Source organism: Vulpes vulpes, chromosome 13 (assembly GCF_048418805.1).
Source record: "Vulpes vulpes isolate BD-2025 chromosome 13, VulVul3, whole genome shotgun sequence".
Lineage (NCBI taxonomy): Eukaryota > Metazoa > Chordata > Mammalia > Carnivora > Canidae > Vulpes > Vulpes vulpes.
In genome coordinates this window covers 64,048,170-64,065,797 of record NC_132792.1, presented here as the reverse complement: position 1 = coordinate 64,065,797, position 17,628 = coordinate 64,048,170, and the positions used below count along the sequence as shown (strand labels likewise).

Sequence of the window (17,628 nt, the reverse complement as noted above, 5' to 3'; positions counted from 1 at the left end):
CTGTCTTCAATAAATTGTTTTCACTTCCAAAAAGATAAATAAAGTAATAATAATGCACTGGGTGGGGATTTATATCATATGTGGAAGCAAAACATGTAATAACTGCAAGAAGGCAGAGAAAGAAGAAATGGAAGTATAATGTTCTAAGTGTATTCTATGCATGAAGTGATATAATATTAATTGAAACTTCAGTATGGTAAATTAGAGATATATAAAATAAACCCTAAATCAACCAACAAAAAGAAAGGAAGGAGAATTGTAGCTAATAAGCCAACAAAGGAAATAAAATGGAATCATAAAAAACATTCAATTAGCCCAAAAGGCAAAAAAGGCAAAGGGAACATCAAACTGTTAAGACAAATAGGAAGCAATTAGCAAGGAGTGCCTCGCTGGCTTAGTTGGAGAAACATGCAACTTCTGATTCCAGGTAGGGAGTTCAAGCCCCACGTTGGGTGTGGAGATTAAATAAATACATAAACTTAAAAAATAAATAAATAAATAAAGGAAAGCAATTTAGCAAGATAGTTGTTTTTTAAAACCAACCATACCAATAATCATATCAAAAATAAATGACCTCAACACTCCATTTAAAAGGCAGAAATTGGGCAGCCCTGGTGGCGCAGCGGTTTGGCGCTGCCTGCAGCCTGGGGTGTGATCCTGGAGACCCGGGATCGAGTCCCACATCCGGCTCCCTGCATGGAGCCTGCTTCTCCCTCTGCCTGTGTCTCTGCCTCTCTCTCTCTGTGTCTCTGAAAAAATAAATAAAATCCTAAAAAAAAAGGGGGGGGGGCAGAAATTTTCAGAATGGATTAAGAGGCAAGGCTCAACAATATAGTGCCTGTAGGAAATCTACTTGAAATATAGACATGAATAGAAGATACGCACTAATCAAAAGCAAGCAGAATAAACTAATATTAAAAGCAAAGTAGAATGAGTTCAGAAGAAACTATCCTGTACGACTATTACGATATTCTACATTAGAATACGATACTATATTCAATATTACTATGTTATACTATGCTACACTCTAAAAATTTGTGTACAACTGGTGTTATTTCTTCCTTAAATATTTGGTAGAATTCACCAGTGAAGCCACCTGGTACAAGTTTTCTTTATGGGAAGATTTTTAACTACAAAGTCAATTTCTTTAATAGGTATTGAGCTATTCAAGTTATCTATTTTTTTTTAAAAAAAAGATTGTATTTATTTATTCATGAGAGACAGAGAGAGAGAGAGAGAGGGAGAGAGAGAGCCAGAAAGACACAGGCAGAGGGAGAAGCAGGCTCCATGCAGGGAGCCCGATGGGGGACTCAATCCCGGGACTCCAGGATCATGCCCTGGGCCGAAGGCAGGTGCTAAACCGCTGAGCCACCCAGGGACTCCCCCAAGTTATCTATTTCTTGAATAAACCTTGTCAATCTGTTTTTCAAAATTTTTTCCTATTTCATCTACATTATCAAACTTATTGGTATAAAGTTATTTAAAATATTTATTTTCCTTTTAATGTCTATAGGGTATATAGTGATGGTTTCTTTCTCCTATTTCTGGTATTGATAATTTGTGACTTTTACTCTTGATCAATAGATCAATTCTATTGATCATGTCAAAGAATCAGCTTTTGATTTCATTGGTCTTTATTGTTTTTCATTTTACTAATTTGTTATGTTTCTTCTACTTACTTTGGATTTAATTGCTCTTCTTTTCCTAGTTTCTTCAGGTAGAAGTTTAAGTCACTGAGATCTTTTCTCTCTTGTATATAAATATTTAGACATTTGGTGCTATTCAATTACCCTCTAAACTCTGCTTAAGCAGCTTCCCACAAAGTTTGATACTACGTTTTCACTTTTATTCAGTTTAAAATGCTTTAGAATTTCTCTTCTGATTTCTTCATTGACTCATGTATTATTTTAGAAATATATTAGTTTCCAAAATATTTGGGGGGAGGGGGTTCCAAATACCCTTCTGTTACTGATTTCTAATTTTTCATTGTGCTCAGAGAACATACTTTGCATAGTCCTTTTAAATTTATTAAGACTTGTTATATGGCCTACAATAAGGTCTATCTTGGTAAGTACCCCCATGCGTATGTGAAAAGAACGAATGTTATCCTGTTGCTGGATATAGTGTTGCATAAATATTGATTAGGTTAAAGTGGTTGTTAGTGTTGTTCGAGTCTTTTATATCCTTAATTGATTTTCTGTATACTTGTTCTAGTAACTGAGTAGTACTGAAATCTCCTTATCTAACTGTGGATTTGACCATTTTTCCTATCATTTCTGTCAGTTTGGGCTTCATATATTTTGAAGTTCTATTATTAGAACATAAATATTTAAAATTATTATGCCCCTGACACCTTTAGAACAAAATGCCCCTGTGGAACTTATTCTTCAAGACTTCTGGCCAGTGGGGCGCCTGGGTGGGTCAGTGGTTAAGTGTCTGTCTGCCTTTGGCTCAGGTTATGATCCTGGGGTCCTGAGATCGAGTTCTGCATCCCTATAGGGAGCCTGCTTCTCCCACTGCCTATGTATCTGCCTCTCTGTCTCATAAATAAATAAAATCTTAAAAAACAACAACAAAAAGACTGCTGACAAGTCACTGAAGAAACTATTTACAGTAGGGCCCCCCCCCCTTCCCATCTTATCCACGGAGATCCATTCCAAGAATAGTAGGGGATGCCTAAAACCTCAGAAAGTGCCAAAACCTGTATATACTGTGCTTTTTTCCTGTACATACATGATACATTTATAGATTACGCTCAGTAAGAAATTAACAACAGTGATTACTAAAACAGAACAAAGAGTTATATGAATATGATCTCTCTCTCAAAATATCTTATGGTAGTATATTTACCCCTCTTCTTGTGATAATGTGAGGTAATAAAATGACTACGTGATGAGATGAAATAATATAAGCATTGTGACATAGCCTTAGGCAACTACTGACCTTCTGATGCTAAGTCAGAAGGAGGATCATCTGCTTCCCCACCCACCTTATGAACCATGTGTTTGTAAAAGTCTTACCGTATCATCAAGACCATCTATGTGCAAAACCACTGTTTTGGCACGTTTGTTTGTAGTTCCCAGAAAAAACTGAGCTTTCCTTCTACGTGAGTTCATTTCATTGAAACTATCACCATCTGCCACACTGGAAGATTGAAGAATGTCATAAATTTCAGAAGCCAGCAGTTTTGTTTCTCCTGGAGTTGTAGTCCTTAAAAAGAAACACATATAAATTAGTCTTGTCACTTCTGTTGATTCTATAATTTTATTCTCAACTTTGCAGAGCTTTGTTTTCTTCATTCTGATACTTTGTTTGATGGAAAGGAAAGACCAGTGAATCGTAAAATAATCAACAACATAGAAAAACCATCTAGTTGATCATAAGGTCTTCTGATCTTATTTATTTTTCTTAAAGATTTTACTTATTTATTTATTATAGATGGAGAGAGCACGTGTGCATGTACACACTGTGGGGGTACTTTTAAAAGCAGAACTTTTAAATCCTACTTATAAGGCTCCTCACAAAAACACCAAGTGTCATTCTGTCCAAAAGACTTTCTGCACTGGTAGAAATGTTCTTATAGCTGCACTGGTCACTCACCGCATAGGGCGACTGAGCAACCGCAACTAAAAAAAATGATTTTATTTACTTTGAATTAAATTTAAATTACCACATGTGGCAAGTGTCTACCATATTAGACAGCACAAATTACTGCTTATTAAACTGAATAAAGAGTAAATATACATAACTGTAAAAATAACCCTCATTTCACTTATAGATAAGCTTAACTAAGTCCAAACCTTATAACATATATTCAAAGCTTTTAAATCTATTCCCAGGGCAGCCCCAGTGGCGCAGCGGGTTAGCGCCGCCTGCAGCCCAGGGCGTGATCCTGGAGACCCCGGATCGAGTCCCACGTCAGGCTCTCTGTATGATGCCTGCTTCTCCCTCTGCCTGTGTCTCTGCCTCTATGAATAAATAAATCAAATCTTTAAAAAATAAATAAATAAATCTATTTCCACTCAGATCTACCAACATCAGCTCATTTTGTCTTTTTATGAATACTTTTTACAGATGCCTTTTTTTCTCAATCAAAAGAGCTTTACCTAGATCATATGCTTTCAAATTCTTATTCCTCCTTTGAAGGCTCAACCTTAACTACTATCTTTGCAAAGCTTCCTCACCCCAACAATCCATTTCTCCCTCTACATTTAGAGTACTATGCTGGGGCGCCTGGATGGTACCCAGTCAGTTAAGTGTCCCACTCTTGGTTTTGGCTCAGGTTATAATCTCAGGGTTGTGAGATCGAGTCCTGTGTTGGGCTCCACGCACACGGCAGAGTCTGCTCGAGATTCTCTCTCCCCCTTGTACCCTCTCTCTAAAATTAGTAAATAAAATATATTTTTTAAATAATAAAATACTATAATTGTACTCATACTACTGATCTTAATTTTCTATGTTTTTCTCTTCAAGAATGGAGATCTATTCTCTCCACAGGGCCTCACTAAACTTTTTAGAATCCATTTATTTACTTAATGAGCAGAAACACTTCAATTTTCAATATTCAAACTATAAATCTTCAAGCTATACAGAGCTTCAATTCCAGGGGTACTAATTTGGCAATTTTCTGGGCACTCAATTTACTATACTCACTGCTACTGTTGACCACAAAGATCAATTACCTTGAAAAATTTTAGCTGTGTATTGCAAGAAGATATCAAAAAGACTATTTTGAGGGGAGAGATGTCTCAGCACTTTTCTGATAGCTGTTCTTACAGTATTGAAAAGGTCACTGCAGTTCTGAGATACTTTAAATACTAGCCAACCACAAACTATAAAAAGTATGAGGACAGCAGTTAAAGATACTCAGGAAAAAAACAATGTCTTTGCTACCCCTTTCCACCACCAATACTGTTTTCAAGCATTTGCACCAACTAAGAAAAAGAATAATCACAACATATAATAGAAGACTCAACTAATGATCTTCCTATAGAACATTTTAAAATGAATACATTACTTCAAGACCTGTTCCTGATGAACCAGTAGTGATGAAAAAATATTAAAACACTATAACAACAACAACAAAAAAACAAACAAACAAAACCCACTATAACATCAAGTTATTATCTTCCTGTCCTGCAGAGTAAGAACTATAACAGTAGTTCTAAACCACACAGGGCTTATTAACACCTTTGAGAAGATGATGTAAAATTCGAGAATGTTTCGTGAAAAATGCAAATACAAAAAATTTCTACATCAAATTCAGTGAATTTATGTACCTACCCATGCCATCCATCTTATATCAACCTGGAAGAGGTTAACATTTTTTAGTTAAACATTTTTTAAATTGATCTAAAATTGGAGAAGGTAGAATAGGAGAACAGCAATGTAGCAATCCATTCACTGTTTGAAAAAATTCAATAAAATAGAAACAATTGGTAAGAATATAATCAATACTACTGGGAAAAAACGAACAGTGATAAGACACAAAAGTATCTTTACTCTTTGACTCATAATTCTTCTACTGGAACTTGTTAAGAAAATAATCCGTGAAATAAAAGTAATCCAAATATAAAAATAGCCTTTTATAAATAGGCAAAGAAATTTTAGAACAGTACTGCCCAATATAACTTTCAGAGATGTTGGAAATGTAATAAATTAGTCATATGACTACTGAATAATGAGAATATGGCTTGTAAGTACACGTGAAAAATTGGTTTTTACCTTTTTTTTTTTAAAGATTTATTTATTTGACATAGAGAGAGAGAGAGAGAGAGAGAGAGAGAGAGATCACAAGCAGGGGGAGCGGCAGGCAGAGGAGAGGAAGAAGCAGGATCCCTGTGGCGCAGGTAGCCCTATAGCCCTACGTGGGGCTTGATCCCAGAACTCTGGGATCATGACCTGAGCCAAAGGTGGATGTTTAACCAACTGAGCCACCCAAATGCCCCGGTTTTTAAATTTAATTTTAATTAATTTAAATTTAAACTGCCTGAAGTGGCTAATGATAACCATATTGGACAGAAGTTATAGTAAAAAGGGAAGATAGCCTCTGCTGTCAGTTTCCTTAAGCTAACTCTTCTTTTCCTGGTTAATTATTGCTCCCATCTGTCTGACAAACCATTCCTCTAATACCTTTTCTGACTGAGGTCCTATAAAAGATTTGGCTCTATAAGGAAAATATGTAAGTGACTACTTTCTTAATTCTCTGGGAGATGGTATAGAGCTAGAGCCATTCCAGATTCACAGGAGAGAAGATAATCTGTACTCTATTGGATTTCTTAGGGGCTGGGGCTTAATTCTCTCATAAACCTGTACTAGTCCGTATTAACACCAACAGAGGGGAGAAAATTCCATTTATTGATTAAAACAATTTACAAAGGTTATACATGTGCATTTACAATTGCCTGCGCTGCTACAGGGGCTATTTGCACTAACTTTTAATTAGAAAATTAAGGATTTACAAAAAAAACAAAAAACAAAAAAAGAAAGTTAAGGATTTACAACAAACTGTATTTTACCTATAGAGTCACACAGTATGCCTGCTTAGATAAAGCAATTACAGAGGACAGATTAGAAAAATGGTTCTAGTAAATAAATACACCCACCACCACTGTTTTTAACTTCCTTATTTCATAATTCCAAAATTTCATCATTTTCACAAGGTAATAAATTCCTTTCGAGAAGATTTTGTTTCTATCTACTTAAAAACCAAAGCCAGAGTGCCTGGGTAGCTTAGCTAGTTCAGCATCTGCTTTTGATTCAGGTCCTGATCTCAGGGTCCTGGGATCCAGCCCCATGTCTGGCTTCCTGCTCAGTGGGGAGTCTGCTTGAGATTCTCCCTCTCCCTCAAACCCCACCCCCACCCCCGTTTGTGCTCTCTCTAAAAATAAATAATCTTAAAAAAAAATTAAAAATCAAAAGATTTTAAAAAGATAACAATCAAATCAATGTGATGTTCTTACTGTTAAGAATGGTCTTCAGGTGTACTCAAAGGACTAATTTTATTGCTACCTTTCTTATGAAACAGGAGATCTAGTTACAGACCCAGATCCCTCTTAAAATGAAATAAAATTCTGTCTTAGGCAAAATTAAATTAACAAAAGCACATAAGAAAACTGAATTACAAATGAAGTTATTTCTTGATCTGGGCACTAGAGGTATCATTCAATAAATCAATTATAAATAATTATGTCCTTATTTTTAAAAAATACTTTTAAACTAAAAAGGAAAATCCAAGAGCATCTACAGATTTGGAAGCTATCTTAGTCTTTAAAGAAAAAAAAAATTACTGTTCAGGGATGCCTGAGTGGCTCAGTGGGTGAGGGTATGCCTTTGGCTCAGGTCATGATCCCAGAGTCCTGGGATCAAGTCCCATATCAGACTCCCCAAGGGGAGCCTGCTTCTCCCTCTGTCTATGTCTCTACCTCCCTTTGTGTCTCTCATGAATAAATAAAATCTTAAAAATTACTGTTCAAATACTATCATTCAAAACATTCAAAAAGAAAAAGTCTAGAGTTTTATGGTATATTTGGCCATAAATGTAAGAGAGATTGTATAATTAAACAAGTATTAATTGCCCTAATCTTTTAAGGCAAGTACAAACTGAAAGAGCTGATTAATGCCCTGGATTTAGTTCAGTCTTTAAAATCTGACACAGAAAAAAAAAAAAAAAAAACTATCTTGAAAAGTTCTTTCATCTAAGTAATTAGAATTTTGCTCTCAGTAATTTACTATTCCATAATGAAGTATATTGATTCCTCACCACTTTTTCTAATTAGTCTTCTATACTGAAAAGGTTCACAAAATTATAAAACACAACTAAAAGAACCTTGATCTTTATTATATATCAAAAATAATTTTAATTACGAATATATTTTCTTATCCTCCTAAACACCAATTTACTCTTATTCTAGATGCCACTAGTAACATTTTATATTACTCATAAAGGCCAGGTGAGACTTCCATATACTCTACAAAAGCAATAAATATACTATTTTACTATTAAGCCTTGCTATTATCTTTTGAAAAAATCCTAACTTTTCCATTAGGAATTGCTCTTGCTTTTTTTTTTTTCCTGTATTGTTTTCTAAGAAAAAGTGTTCTGGTAACATTTATGCAACTCAAAAACATTATCCCTCACTTTCCAATGCAAAAAAATCTAACTTAAATAGGGTTCTAAGAAAGAAGTTAACAGCTCTGTTCAGGTAATCCAACACAGGGAAATCATAATCCTTGAGCCAAAGCCCACTTATTTATATATTAACTATGACTGTTTTGACCCACTAGGGTAATGGCAACAGAGACTGTATGTCCGGCAAAGCCTAAAATATTTACTATCTAACTTTTCAAGGAAAATATTTGTCAACCTCTGTTCCAAATAATTACAAAAAATACACTGAAAAAAAACTACGAAGGATGTGGGATGTAACTGCACCCATTAAGAATGATGCTGCAGGAAAATGGCTCAGAAGAGTGTTCCTGGTATATTAACTACTACCTCTGTCCTTATCTTTTATGAAATATATTAGCATCAGATTTCTCAAAAACAAAATAAAAATCAAGGCAAAATGGAGCAAAATGGCAACAACATTTTCAAGAATCTCAAGATAACAAAACCATGGATCTAGTCCTTCAAGTATTAAGGTTATAGAAAAAGAGTTTTAAACATGAAAGAAATCATGGAATATTTGAGCCTTTCTTGAGCAATCTACTAGACAATGAGCTTCAACACCAACCAAGAGATGACTAGGAAAACTTTTTACAAAAGGACTGAGAATGAGCATTCTCTATATTTAACTGTGGCTAGAAGTTTAAAACAAAGGTGGGAAAAAGAATGAAATGTTCTACACAGCAGGAATAACCCAAATTAAAAAAAGGAGAGTCATCTGAAACTACCATAACATTGTAGATCAACTATATTCAAAACAATTTTTTTTAAAGGAAAAGGGAGAAGAAAAGTGCTAGAAAAATCTCAATGACTATGGAATACATATAGGTGGGAATCAAAAGATTATCATTAAACATATCAAGATAGGGAATCCCTGGGTGGTTTAGCGCACCTGCCTTTGGGCCAGGGCGTGATCCTGGAGTCCCGGGATCTAGTGCAGCATCAGGCTCCTGGCATGGAGCCTGCTTCTCCCTCAGCCTGTGTCTCTGACCCTCCGTGTGTGTGTGTGTGTGTGTGTGTGTGTGTGTGTGTGTCTATAATGAATATATAAATTTAAAAAATATTTTTAAAAATTATCAAGATAGTTGAAGTTTAAATAAGAAAACTCAATACTTTTAAGAAAAGTGTAAGTGCAGGGAAGCCTGGGTGGCTTAGCAGTTGAGTGTCTGCCTTCAGCTCAGGACTGATCCCAGATCTGGGGATCAAGTCCTGCATCAGGCTCCCTGGGAGGAGCCCGCTTCTCCCTCTGCCTATGTCTCTGCCTCTCTTTCTGTCTGGCTCATGAATAAATAAATAGAATCTTAAAAAACAAAAAAAAGTGTAAGTGCAAAAGCAACCACTGTAACAGTAAGATAAATCTTTTTAAGTATCAGAAGAAAGTTTTAAAAGAAGAAAACTATGCAAAGATATACAACTACTACCACATAATATACATGCTAACTGTAACAAAAATGAATTGAGATTAAACCTATCAGTCACTCAATAAATACATATGGACTTAGCTCACCAATTAAGAGAAAAAAATTTTCCATTTGGCTCACAAGTCAAGACAACTAAAACAAAGTGATTCAGAAATAAAGGAATGGGCAAATGTAGACCAGGCAAATAGAAACAATTACAGGGCTTGTATACTCAGCTCAACACAGAATTCCAGCTCTAAATCCAAGCATTAACATGACAAAGGGTACTTTTTCTAATCCTAAAAGACATACTTCACAATCAATATATGTATGTTATGAATATTTATGTACCAAGTAACCTGTATGGACAGTGAATGATAAATTAAAATGGTAGAATTAGGGAATCTAGTATGTATAAGGTATCTAGATAGAGTTGTATGGTTTTTACAACTTTTCCGTAAGTCTGATATCATTTCAATCTAAATTTAAAACCACATAAAGAAATAAAGAACACAAAAAAATAAGGTACAAATTTCTTAGTCAAGATTTTAACAAGAAGAGACTCATTTATTATGGCATCTTTTCAAAATCTAAGATTTTCGAAAGTACTCCAAATGAAATATTTTAAAGTTGAGATGCTACACTTTATTATAGTGGCTTTTATTTATAATATACCTCATATTATATATTCACAAGTACTTTTATAAAAACGCATGTTATATCAGAAATATTACTCCTGAAATACCGATTACAATGTCTTACAAATACCAAGACCAAATGTCTTAAATCAGATTTAGATGTTCTCCTAGGTTGACATTTTGAAAATTCTCTTCATAAAGGGATCTAGAACTAAAAAAATAAAATGTAAAAGGGTTCTAATCTTTTAAGAGGGTTTTATTTATAGAAGAGATTAAAATTAGACATAATGCCAGATTTATCCTGAATGACAGAGAACTTTCAGTTCTCTTCACAATTAGAAAAGTGAAAGTGACAGTGACTTTGAAGTCAATCCAATTGTTGATTTGTAAGCATCAATTTGACCTCAACACAAGTAAAACCTATTGTTGAATAAGTGTTAAAACCTCAGCAAAATTCTGTAACAAAACAAAATATGGTGATTAAGAGTGAAAATTTTAGTTGCAGAATCTTCTCTATTTTATAAAATAATTTTTTCAACTTCCCATGTGAAGAATAATGTCCACTTTCTAAAGATTTTATTCATTTATTTGAGAGAGAGAGAGAAAGAGTATGTGTAAGAGCACAGGTACATGCATAGGGAGAGGGACAGAAGGGGAGGGAAAGGGAGAGATACCTAAGCACACTCCATTCTAGGTGCAGAGACCTCCGGGGCTCAATTCCACTACCCTAAGATCATGACCTGAGCTGAAATCAGGAGTCCACGCTCCATCAACTGAGCCACCCAGATACTCCAATGTCTAGTTTCCATACCTCCTACTGCTGTTTGGTTTCCCCTTCAATCACTGCAGAGTGGAAGGTTTCTCTTTAGTCAATAGAGAAACATCCCTTTACAACATATTTTCATGTTCTATGAATCTTTCTGGAGTATGGGAAGATCTTTATACTTCCTTAGTTGCACAGTTCCTTGGAATCATAGCTAAAACTCTAACTCAGTACTCCTAAACAGAAATATTGTTTGGAATCCCATCCTAACTCGCTGGCTATCATGGGACAGCCATATTGAAGAAAGCTATTAGAGCAATAGATCTCTTGTGCTATAGCTTAGCAAAGTGATCTATATAATAATGAGGTGCCAATTCATTCATAAACTAGTTAAGTTAGACTAACAATAAATCAGTCACCTGTATCTAGTAACGCAGATGTCAAATGGAAAATAACGTCTAAGCGTGTATTTACCAAATCAGTTATGCATATATAAAACTCATCCTGACCTATGTAAGAATTTTTCATTCTGATTTTTAACAGAGGTACCCAAAAGAAAGCAGATGAAGAGATTATAAAATTTACAAGAGCAATCTAATTTCTTAAATGAAAATCATGTCCAAACCACAAGACAGTTCACAAAACAAAGTTAAACATGCTGAACCAAAACCTGAGTCTAACACTTCTTTAATACTTCACAATCTTCATGTTTACAACCCAAACACTTAGTCTTATTAACGTTTTGATTATATTCAAATACAAAAATAAACTTCTAAGATGCTTATTTTGGTAAAGAGGTGACTTTTAAAAAGCCTAAAAGGCAACCTTCAAATCTGAGATCTCCAATAGTCAAATGAGCTGCAAAATGTACATATAAGTTATTACATCATATCTCCACTTTTGAGAGGGCTATCGGATCAAATTATAATGGAGCATACAATGGTTGTACATCTGTTTTACTACTGGAGAAGCCGGCAATGATCACATTGTTCTAAAAAACATACCTTGAGTTAAAAAGCTAAGCCACTTGTGGCAGCCAAAGAGACACACTACATGGACTTCCCTTTAAGAAAGAAGCTTGCCTTGGGCAGCCCAGGTGGCTCAGCGGTTTAGCGCCGCCTTCAGCCCATGGTGTGATCCTGAAGACCCGGGATTGAGATTGAGTCCCACACTGGGCTCCCCGCATGGAGCCTGCTTCTCCCTCTGCCTGTGTCTCTGCCTCTCTCTCTCTCTGAGTCTCTCATGAATAAATAAATAAAATCTTAAAAAAAAAAAAAAAAAAAAAAGAAAAAGAAAAAAAAGGAAAGAAGCTTGTCCTTTAGCTGGAGGAAGCAGAGTGGCAGAGGCACCAGCTATCATGACTTTGAGATCCATCGCGCCATTTCAACCTTCATACCAAGGCCTGGTTCTTCCTCCCTGACCAATGACTGAGCAGTGGAGACACTAGAGCCTGACCATTTCTGCCCAATGCAAAACTCATTCTCAGGGTAATCCCTGCTCTGGATTACCTGCTGAATTAACTATCAAATTTGCACTGCAATCTGAGACTCCTTGCCTCAGTTTCCTCTCTATTCTTTTACAGATGACAGATCTGCATTGAAATTTGAAGACTGTAGTCCTGCTTCATTATCCTCTATCTTTATAGACCTTACCCACAACTCTCCCATTTCTAACTTCATCTTAAAATCTCCTCTCCAGATGATATATCAATGACCTGAACTGACATACCACTTATCTTACAAAGATATAGTCTCCCTACTATTTTAGAGATGTCTCTCTCACATATATACACATTCACACATACACACATATATACTAAAACCTTAGCCAACCAAACTAAAAACTGCTTTACAGGTTTAATCTATGAGACCTCTAAAAGTTGCTCTAAATATTTAAAGTTCAAATTTACAGTGGTTCATCTATTATCCTGTGAAGGTCTACTTCAGGTTCTCTTCCACCTGAAATGCCAGAATTTCTAAAGAAGTAGCTTGGGTTAACTCAGTAGATTGATCAAAGCAAATGTGGACTGAATCTGCTTGTTGGTCAGTGTTGAGAAAAGTGCAAGAGGAACTTTTATATATTTGACAGTGTAGGAAATTGTCTAATCCTGGTATAATTACTGTAGTACTTTGCCTAAGGTGAGAGTTTCAAATTCACTGGTGAAATAAACCAAGTATTCATGATTAAAAAATTAAATTAAATTAAAAATAAAGTTCAAATTTAAAGTATATTTTGATATAACAACATTAATTTTTTCATCTAATTTCTTACACTTAAATAATTTTTCACATGTTTTGAACTTCAAAACCACCACCTGTTACAGGATATACAATCTTAAGTTCATCACATAAATAAAATAGCCCTGGGGACCCTCGGTGGCTTAGCAGTTTAGTGCCTGCCTTGGGCCCAGGGTGTGGTCCTGGAGTCCTGGGACTGAGTCCCACATCAGGCTTCCTCATGGAGCCTGCTTCTCCCTCTGCCTGTGTCTCTCCTTTCTCTCTTTCTGTCTCTCATGAATAAATAAAACCTTTAAATAAGTAAATTAATAAATTAATAAATAAAATAGCCCTACAGAAGCATTATGCTTGAACTTTTCATTGTTTCCAACAGAGCTAATATGCCAGTTAAAAACAGTTAATTAGGGGATCCCTGGGTGGCGCAGCGGTTTAGCGCCTGCCTTTGGTCCGGTCCAGGGCGCGATCCTAGAGACCCAGGATCGAATCCCACGTCAGGCTCCCTGCATGGAGCTTGCTTCTCCCTCTGCCTATGTCTCTGCCTCTCTCTCTCTTCTCTGTGATGACTATCATAAATAAATAAAATTAAAAAAAAAACAAACAACCAGTTAATTATCTGGCATTAAAGCATATCAGAAACAAGAATAATGCAACCTTGTATTTCATACATTTTAAAATATACAAAGCATTTCTACATATGTCATCCCATTGTGTCCTTGATCACTTTGCAGGTGTCACACTGCAGGCTTTAGTAAGGAAACTGAGGGTCAAAGAAATTATTTGTCCCAAGTAAGAACTAGAATCCAAATTTTCACTAGTGGATGGGACATCTAGGTGGCTCAGTGTTTAAGTGCCTGCCCTAGGCCCAGGGCATGATCCTGGGGTCCCGGGATTAAGTCCCACATCGGGCTCCCTGCATGGAGCCTGCTTCTCTCTCTGCCTATGTCTCTGCCTCTCTCTCTCTGTGTCTCTCATGAATAAATAAATAACATCTTAAAAAAAATTTTTTTTCACTAGTGGAACTGACCTCAAACCACAGGGAATAAATTAAGAAACTGACAGCAGTTAATATTTTGTTATTTATTTCTAACTGACCACTTGAACAAAACAAAAACTTCAGTCTCTATCTTGTTATTATCAAAGATCAAGGCAACACAGAACTATCCTACCAGGCAGCTGGTCAGATGAGTATAAATATTTTAGAGATTTCTAAAAAAATAAGACTAATAAAATAGAATTTATTCAGAAGCCAAGAACACTAAAACAAAGAGCACACTGCCTTGGAAGTCAGTTTAGATGATTCTTCATTGATATAATTTAACCATCAGCATTTCAGAATTACAGAATTTTTGTGAGCAGTCAAGCCAAAGAAAATGCAAGATTTCTTTCCTGTGGTCATTTAGAGTGGATATTTATTGTTCTTGACCCTTTTATGCCCTAGAATGCTGTGGGGGTTACCATGTTGAATTTGTGCAGAAGCTAAAAGTACTGGATGTGCCAGATATGCAATTTCTGATTAGGTTTGCACTGAAATTGTGATGTGAACAAGACACTTACAACTAATGAATTCTTTCCTTTGAGGTGAGGAGGAGGGTTTTAAATTGAGACTTCATATCCTCCCTTGTAGCTCAGAGATAGTAGTTGTGTCTGAGGCTGATGTGGGGAGCTGCAGACAGCTGGACCTCCTAACATGCATTAAATCTTGCAAGAAACTGAAGGTGAATGCAGAGGACTCTGAAGTGCCACCCAAGAGCCTTTTAAAATAAATACAAGTTTTTAAAATGCTACTTAAGGAGTCACTGTATAAGTATGAAAAAAAAGAAGACCCAGTTGGGTGGAGGGGCAGGGAGGTTGTGGCAAGGATTTAGGAGGAACAACTTGCATGTAGTTGTAAATTACCTCATCTGTATACCCTGTACTGGATACTTTATTTCTTAGCACTATTGGTGTCTGCATTGATTAGACAGCAGGAAACAGAATGCCAATACAAGACAATTGTGTTGGCAATTACTCAATTTATTTTAAATCAAATAAATTAAATGGTTACTCATTATAGATTTTTTTCATTATAGTTATAGTTTTAAAGGCAGTCAAAAAAAAAAAAGGCAGTCAAGTCTAGTAGAAGATCAAAATACAGAGTAAACTAAGATTAAGCTACAGAAGCACAGCTTTTTTGCTTCCAGACACAGTGGAAATGTAAAAAACACTTAATCTTCCATTTCTAGCCTTTTAATAGGAAAGCAGCAAAGACTAACAAAGGAACAAAACCAGGCATTCCAAGGGGAAACTGAGCTGAACGACACTAAAGGATAACCAAGTTGGACTCTGTATTCTCCTTGCGCATAAAACTATCATCTGTCAAATCTACCTCAAAAGGTTGTAAGTAACAAAATGAGACAATGGAGATTAAAAAAAAAAATTAGATGAAAGGTAAAATTAAAAACCACCCGTTTGGGGCAGCCCAAGTGGCTCAGTGGTTTAGTGCTGCCTTCGGCCCAGGGCCTGATCCTGGAGTCCCGGTATCGAGTCCCACATCAGGCTCCCTGCATGGAGCCCCTCTCTCTCTCTCTCTCTCTCCCTCTCCCTGTCTCTCATGAATAAATAAAATCTTAAAAACAAAAACAAAAACACCCGTTTATGGGTCCCCGAGGTGGCTCAGTCAAGTGTCTGCCTTCAGCTCAGGTCATGATCTCAGGGTCCTGGGACTGAGCCCCATGTTGGGCTCCCTGCTGAGCCTGCTTCTCCCTTTCCTTCCAGCTTGTGCTCTCTTGCTATCTCTGCTTCTCTCTCAAATAAATAAATAAAGTCTAAAAAAAACAAATTAAAAAAAAACAAATAACAACCACCTATTTGCTAAAATTCAAATGAAATGGCCTTAAGGCTGTAAGAAATGTCTTAATTATGCTCAGGAAAATATCAAAAGCCGCTTTTCGACATGATACTGATGAAGGTTCTTTTGAGTAAGATGAGGATGAAGTAGTGAAAGAACTTTGTAAGATGCTATAATACTGCATACTTTCAAATGCAGTTAGTAACCTGTGTTGCTCTGCTAGCAAATCAATTTACATATACCTCACATAATTTCATATAATGTAGGATTCTATTTTTAAAGATATGATTCATAAGTATATTTATCAACATTTTAAATAAAATTTGAACATTTTCCTAAGTACTATTAATATCAATGTTTAAGAATAATCAGAACACTGATCATCCGAACATTTCTGGACATATAACTCACAAAAGTACGCCTTCATATCAGAATAAAAATTTTAGGAAAATGATGTATTAACAATCACCATACACTTAATAGGAAGATCCATTTTTCTACTGCCTTAGGAGACCACCCTCTGTACAACATTTTGCAGGCTTAACATACTTACTTCTGTATAACATTTTGCAAGCTTAACATCATTCCCAGCTCTCCTTTCATCTTTTCTCTGTTAGCGCGGCATTCTGCCAAGTAGCGCAGAGCCTACAGCAAAAACAGAGACCGGTTAATTCACAAATTCAGACTATTCAAAACTAAACCCATTACTAATGTACTGCAAGAAGAAAAAGAGTGAAAAACAGGGTTTTGTTTTAAGAATCAACTGGTTTCGAAGTGTTTAGACACTCTTTTTTCAATGTGACAGGCAGAGCAGCCCCCTAGAAGAGAAATGATCCTTTGAGCTGAAGTGGCTCAATCTGCTCTTTAAAATGACGGCTTCTAACTTATCCAAAGGTTAAAATCAGGTTGTTCTGGCTTTATTTTCACCACTTCATCTTGCCACAGATACAAGGGAACCACATTCCATTTATTAATTTCTGGGAGTAGCCCCAAAAGCCACCATTTCCCCTAGATGCCTTTTACATATTAATTAAACTGCTGAGGAAGACAAAACATACAACCACCTTTACAGAATGAACTGTTTCTAGTTCTACAGTTCACCTTTAAAGTGTTTTCTGGGACGCCTGAGTGGCTCAGTGGCTGAGCACTTGCCTTTGGCTCAGGGCGTGATCCTTGAGGATCAGCCCTGCATTGGATTCCCTGCCAGGAGCCTGCTTCTCCCTCTGCCTGTGTCTCTGCCTCTCTCAGTCTCTCACGAATACATAAAATCTTTAAAAAAAAAAAAAAATTTTTTTTAAAGTGTCTTTTTTTTTTTTCCGGAAAACCAAAAGATAAACTTACACAAATTGCTATTTTGTGAGTTTAATTTTTCTAAGGTGTTTTTCTCTTAAAATTTAAAGTACATTTTTATAAGTATCCCTTTTGCTGCTGATTCTTTAGGGATTTCATTTAGCTCTTCTATAGACCTCCTATCCTCTCAACATTTACCAAAGACTCTAGCACCTGATTCTAGGGAATAGGTCTGTGACTGAAACCACCCAAAACTCTGCCATCTCCTCCTACTGACTTTCACACATCCTACTGGTCCTCTATACT

The 17,628-nt window shown here is 36.0% G+C and overlaps 1 protein-coding gene across 2 annotated transcripts in view; it reads right to left on the bottom strand.

Annotated features, from left to right (window-relative positions):
• ARMC1 (armadillo repeat containing 1) overlaps positions 1-17,628 on the bottom strand; it is a 38,401-nt gene that overhangs the window by 10,272 nt on the left and 10,501 nt on the right. For both annotated transcript variants that reach the window (XM_026012030.2, XM_026012023.2), the window contains exons 3-4: positions 16,586-16,677; positions 3,021-3,210 (exon numbers count right to left, since the gene is read on the bottom strand). In XM_026012030.2, the coding sequence (XP_025867815.1) occupies positions 3,021-3,210; positions 16,586-16,677 (282 nt within the window). The remainder of the gene's footprint in view (positions 1-3,020; positions 3,211-16,585; positions 16,678-17,628) is intronic.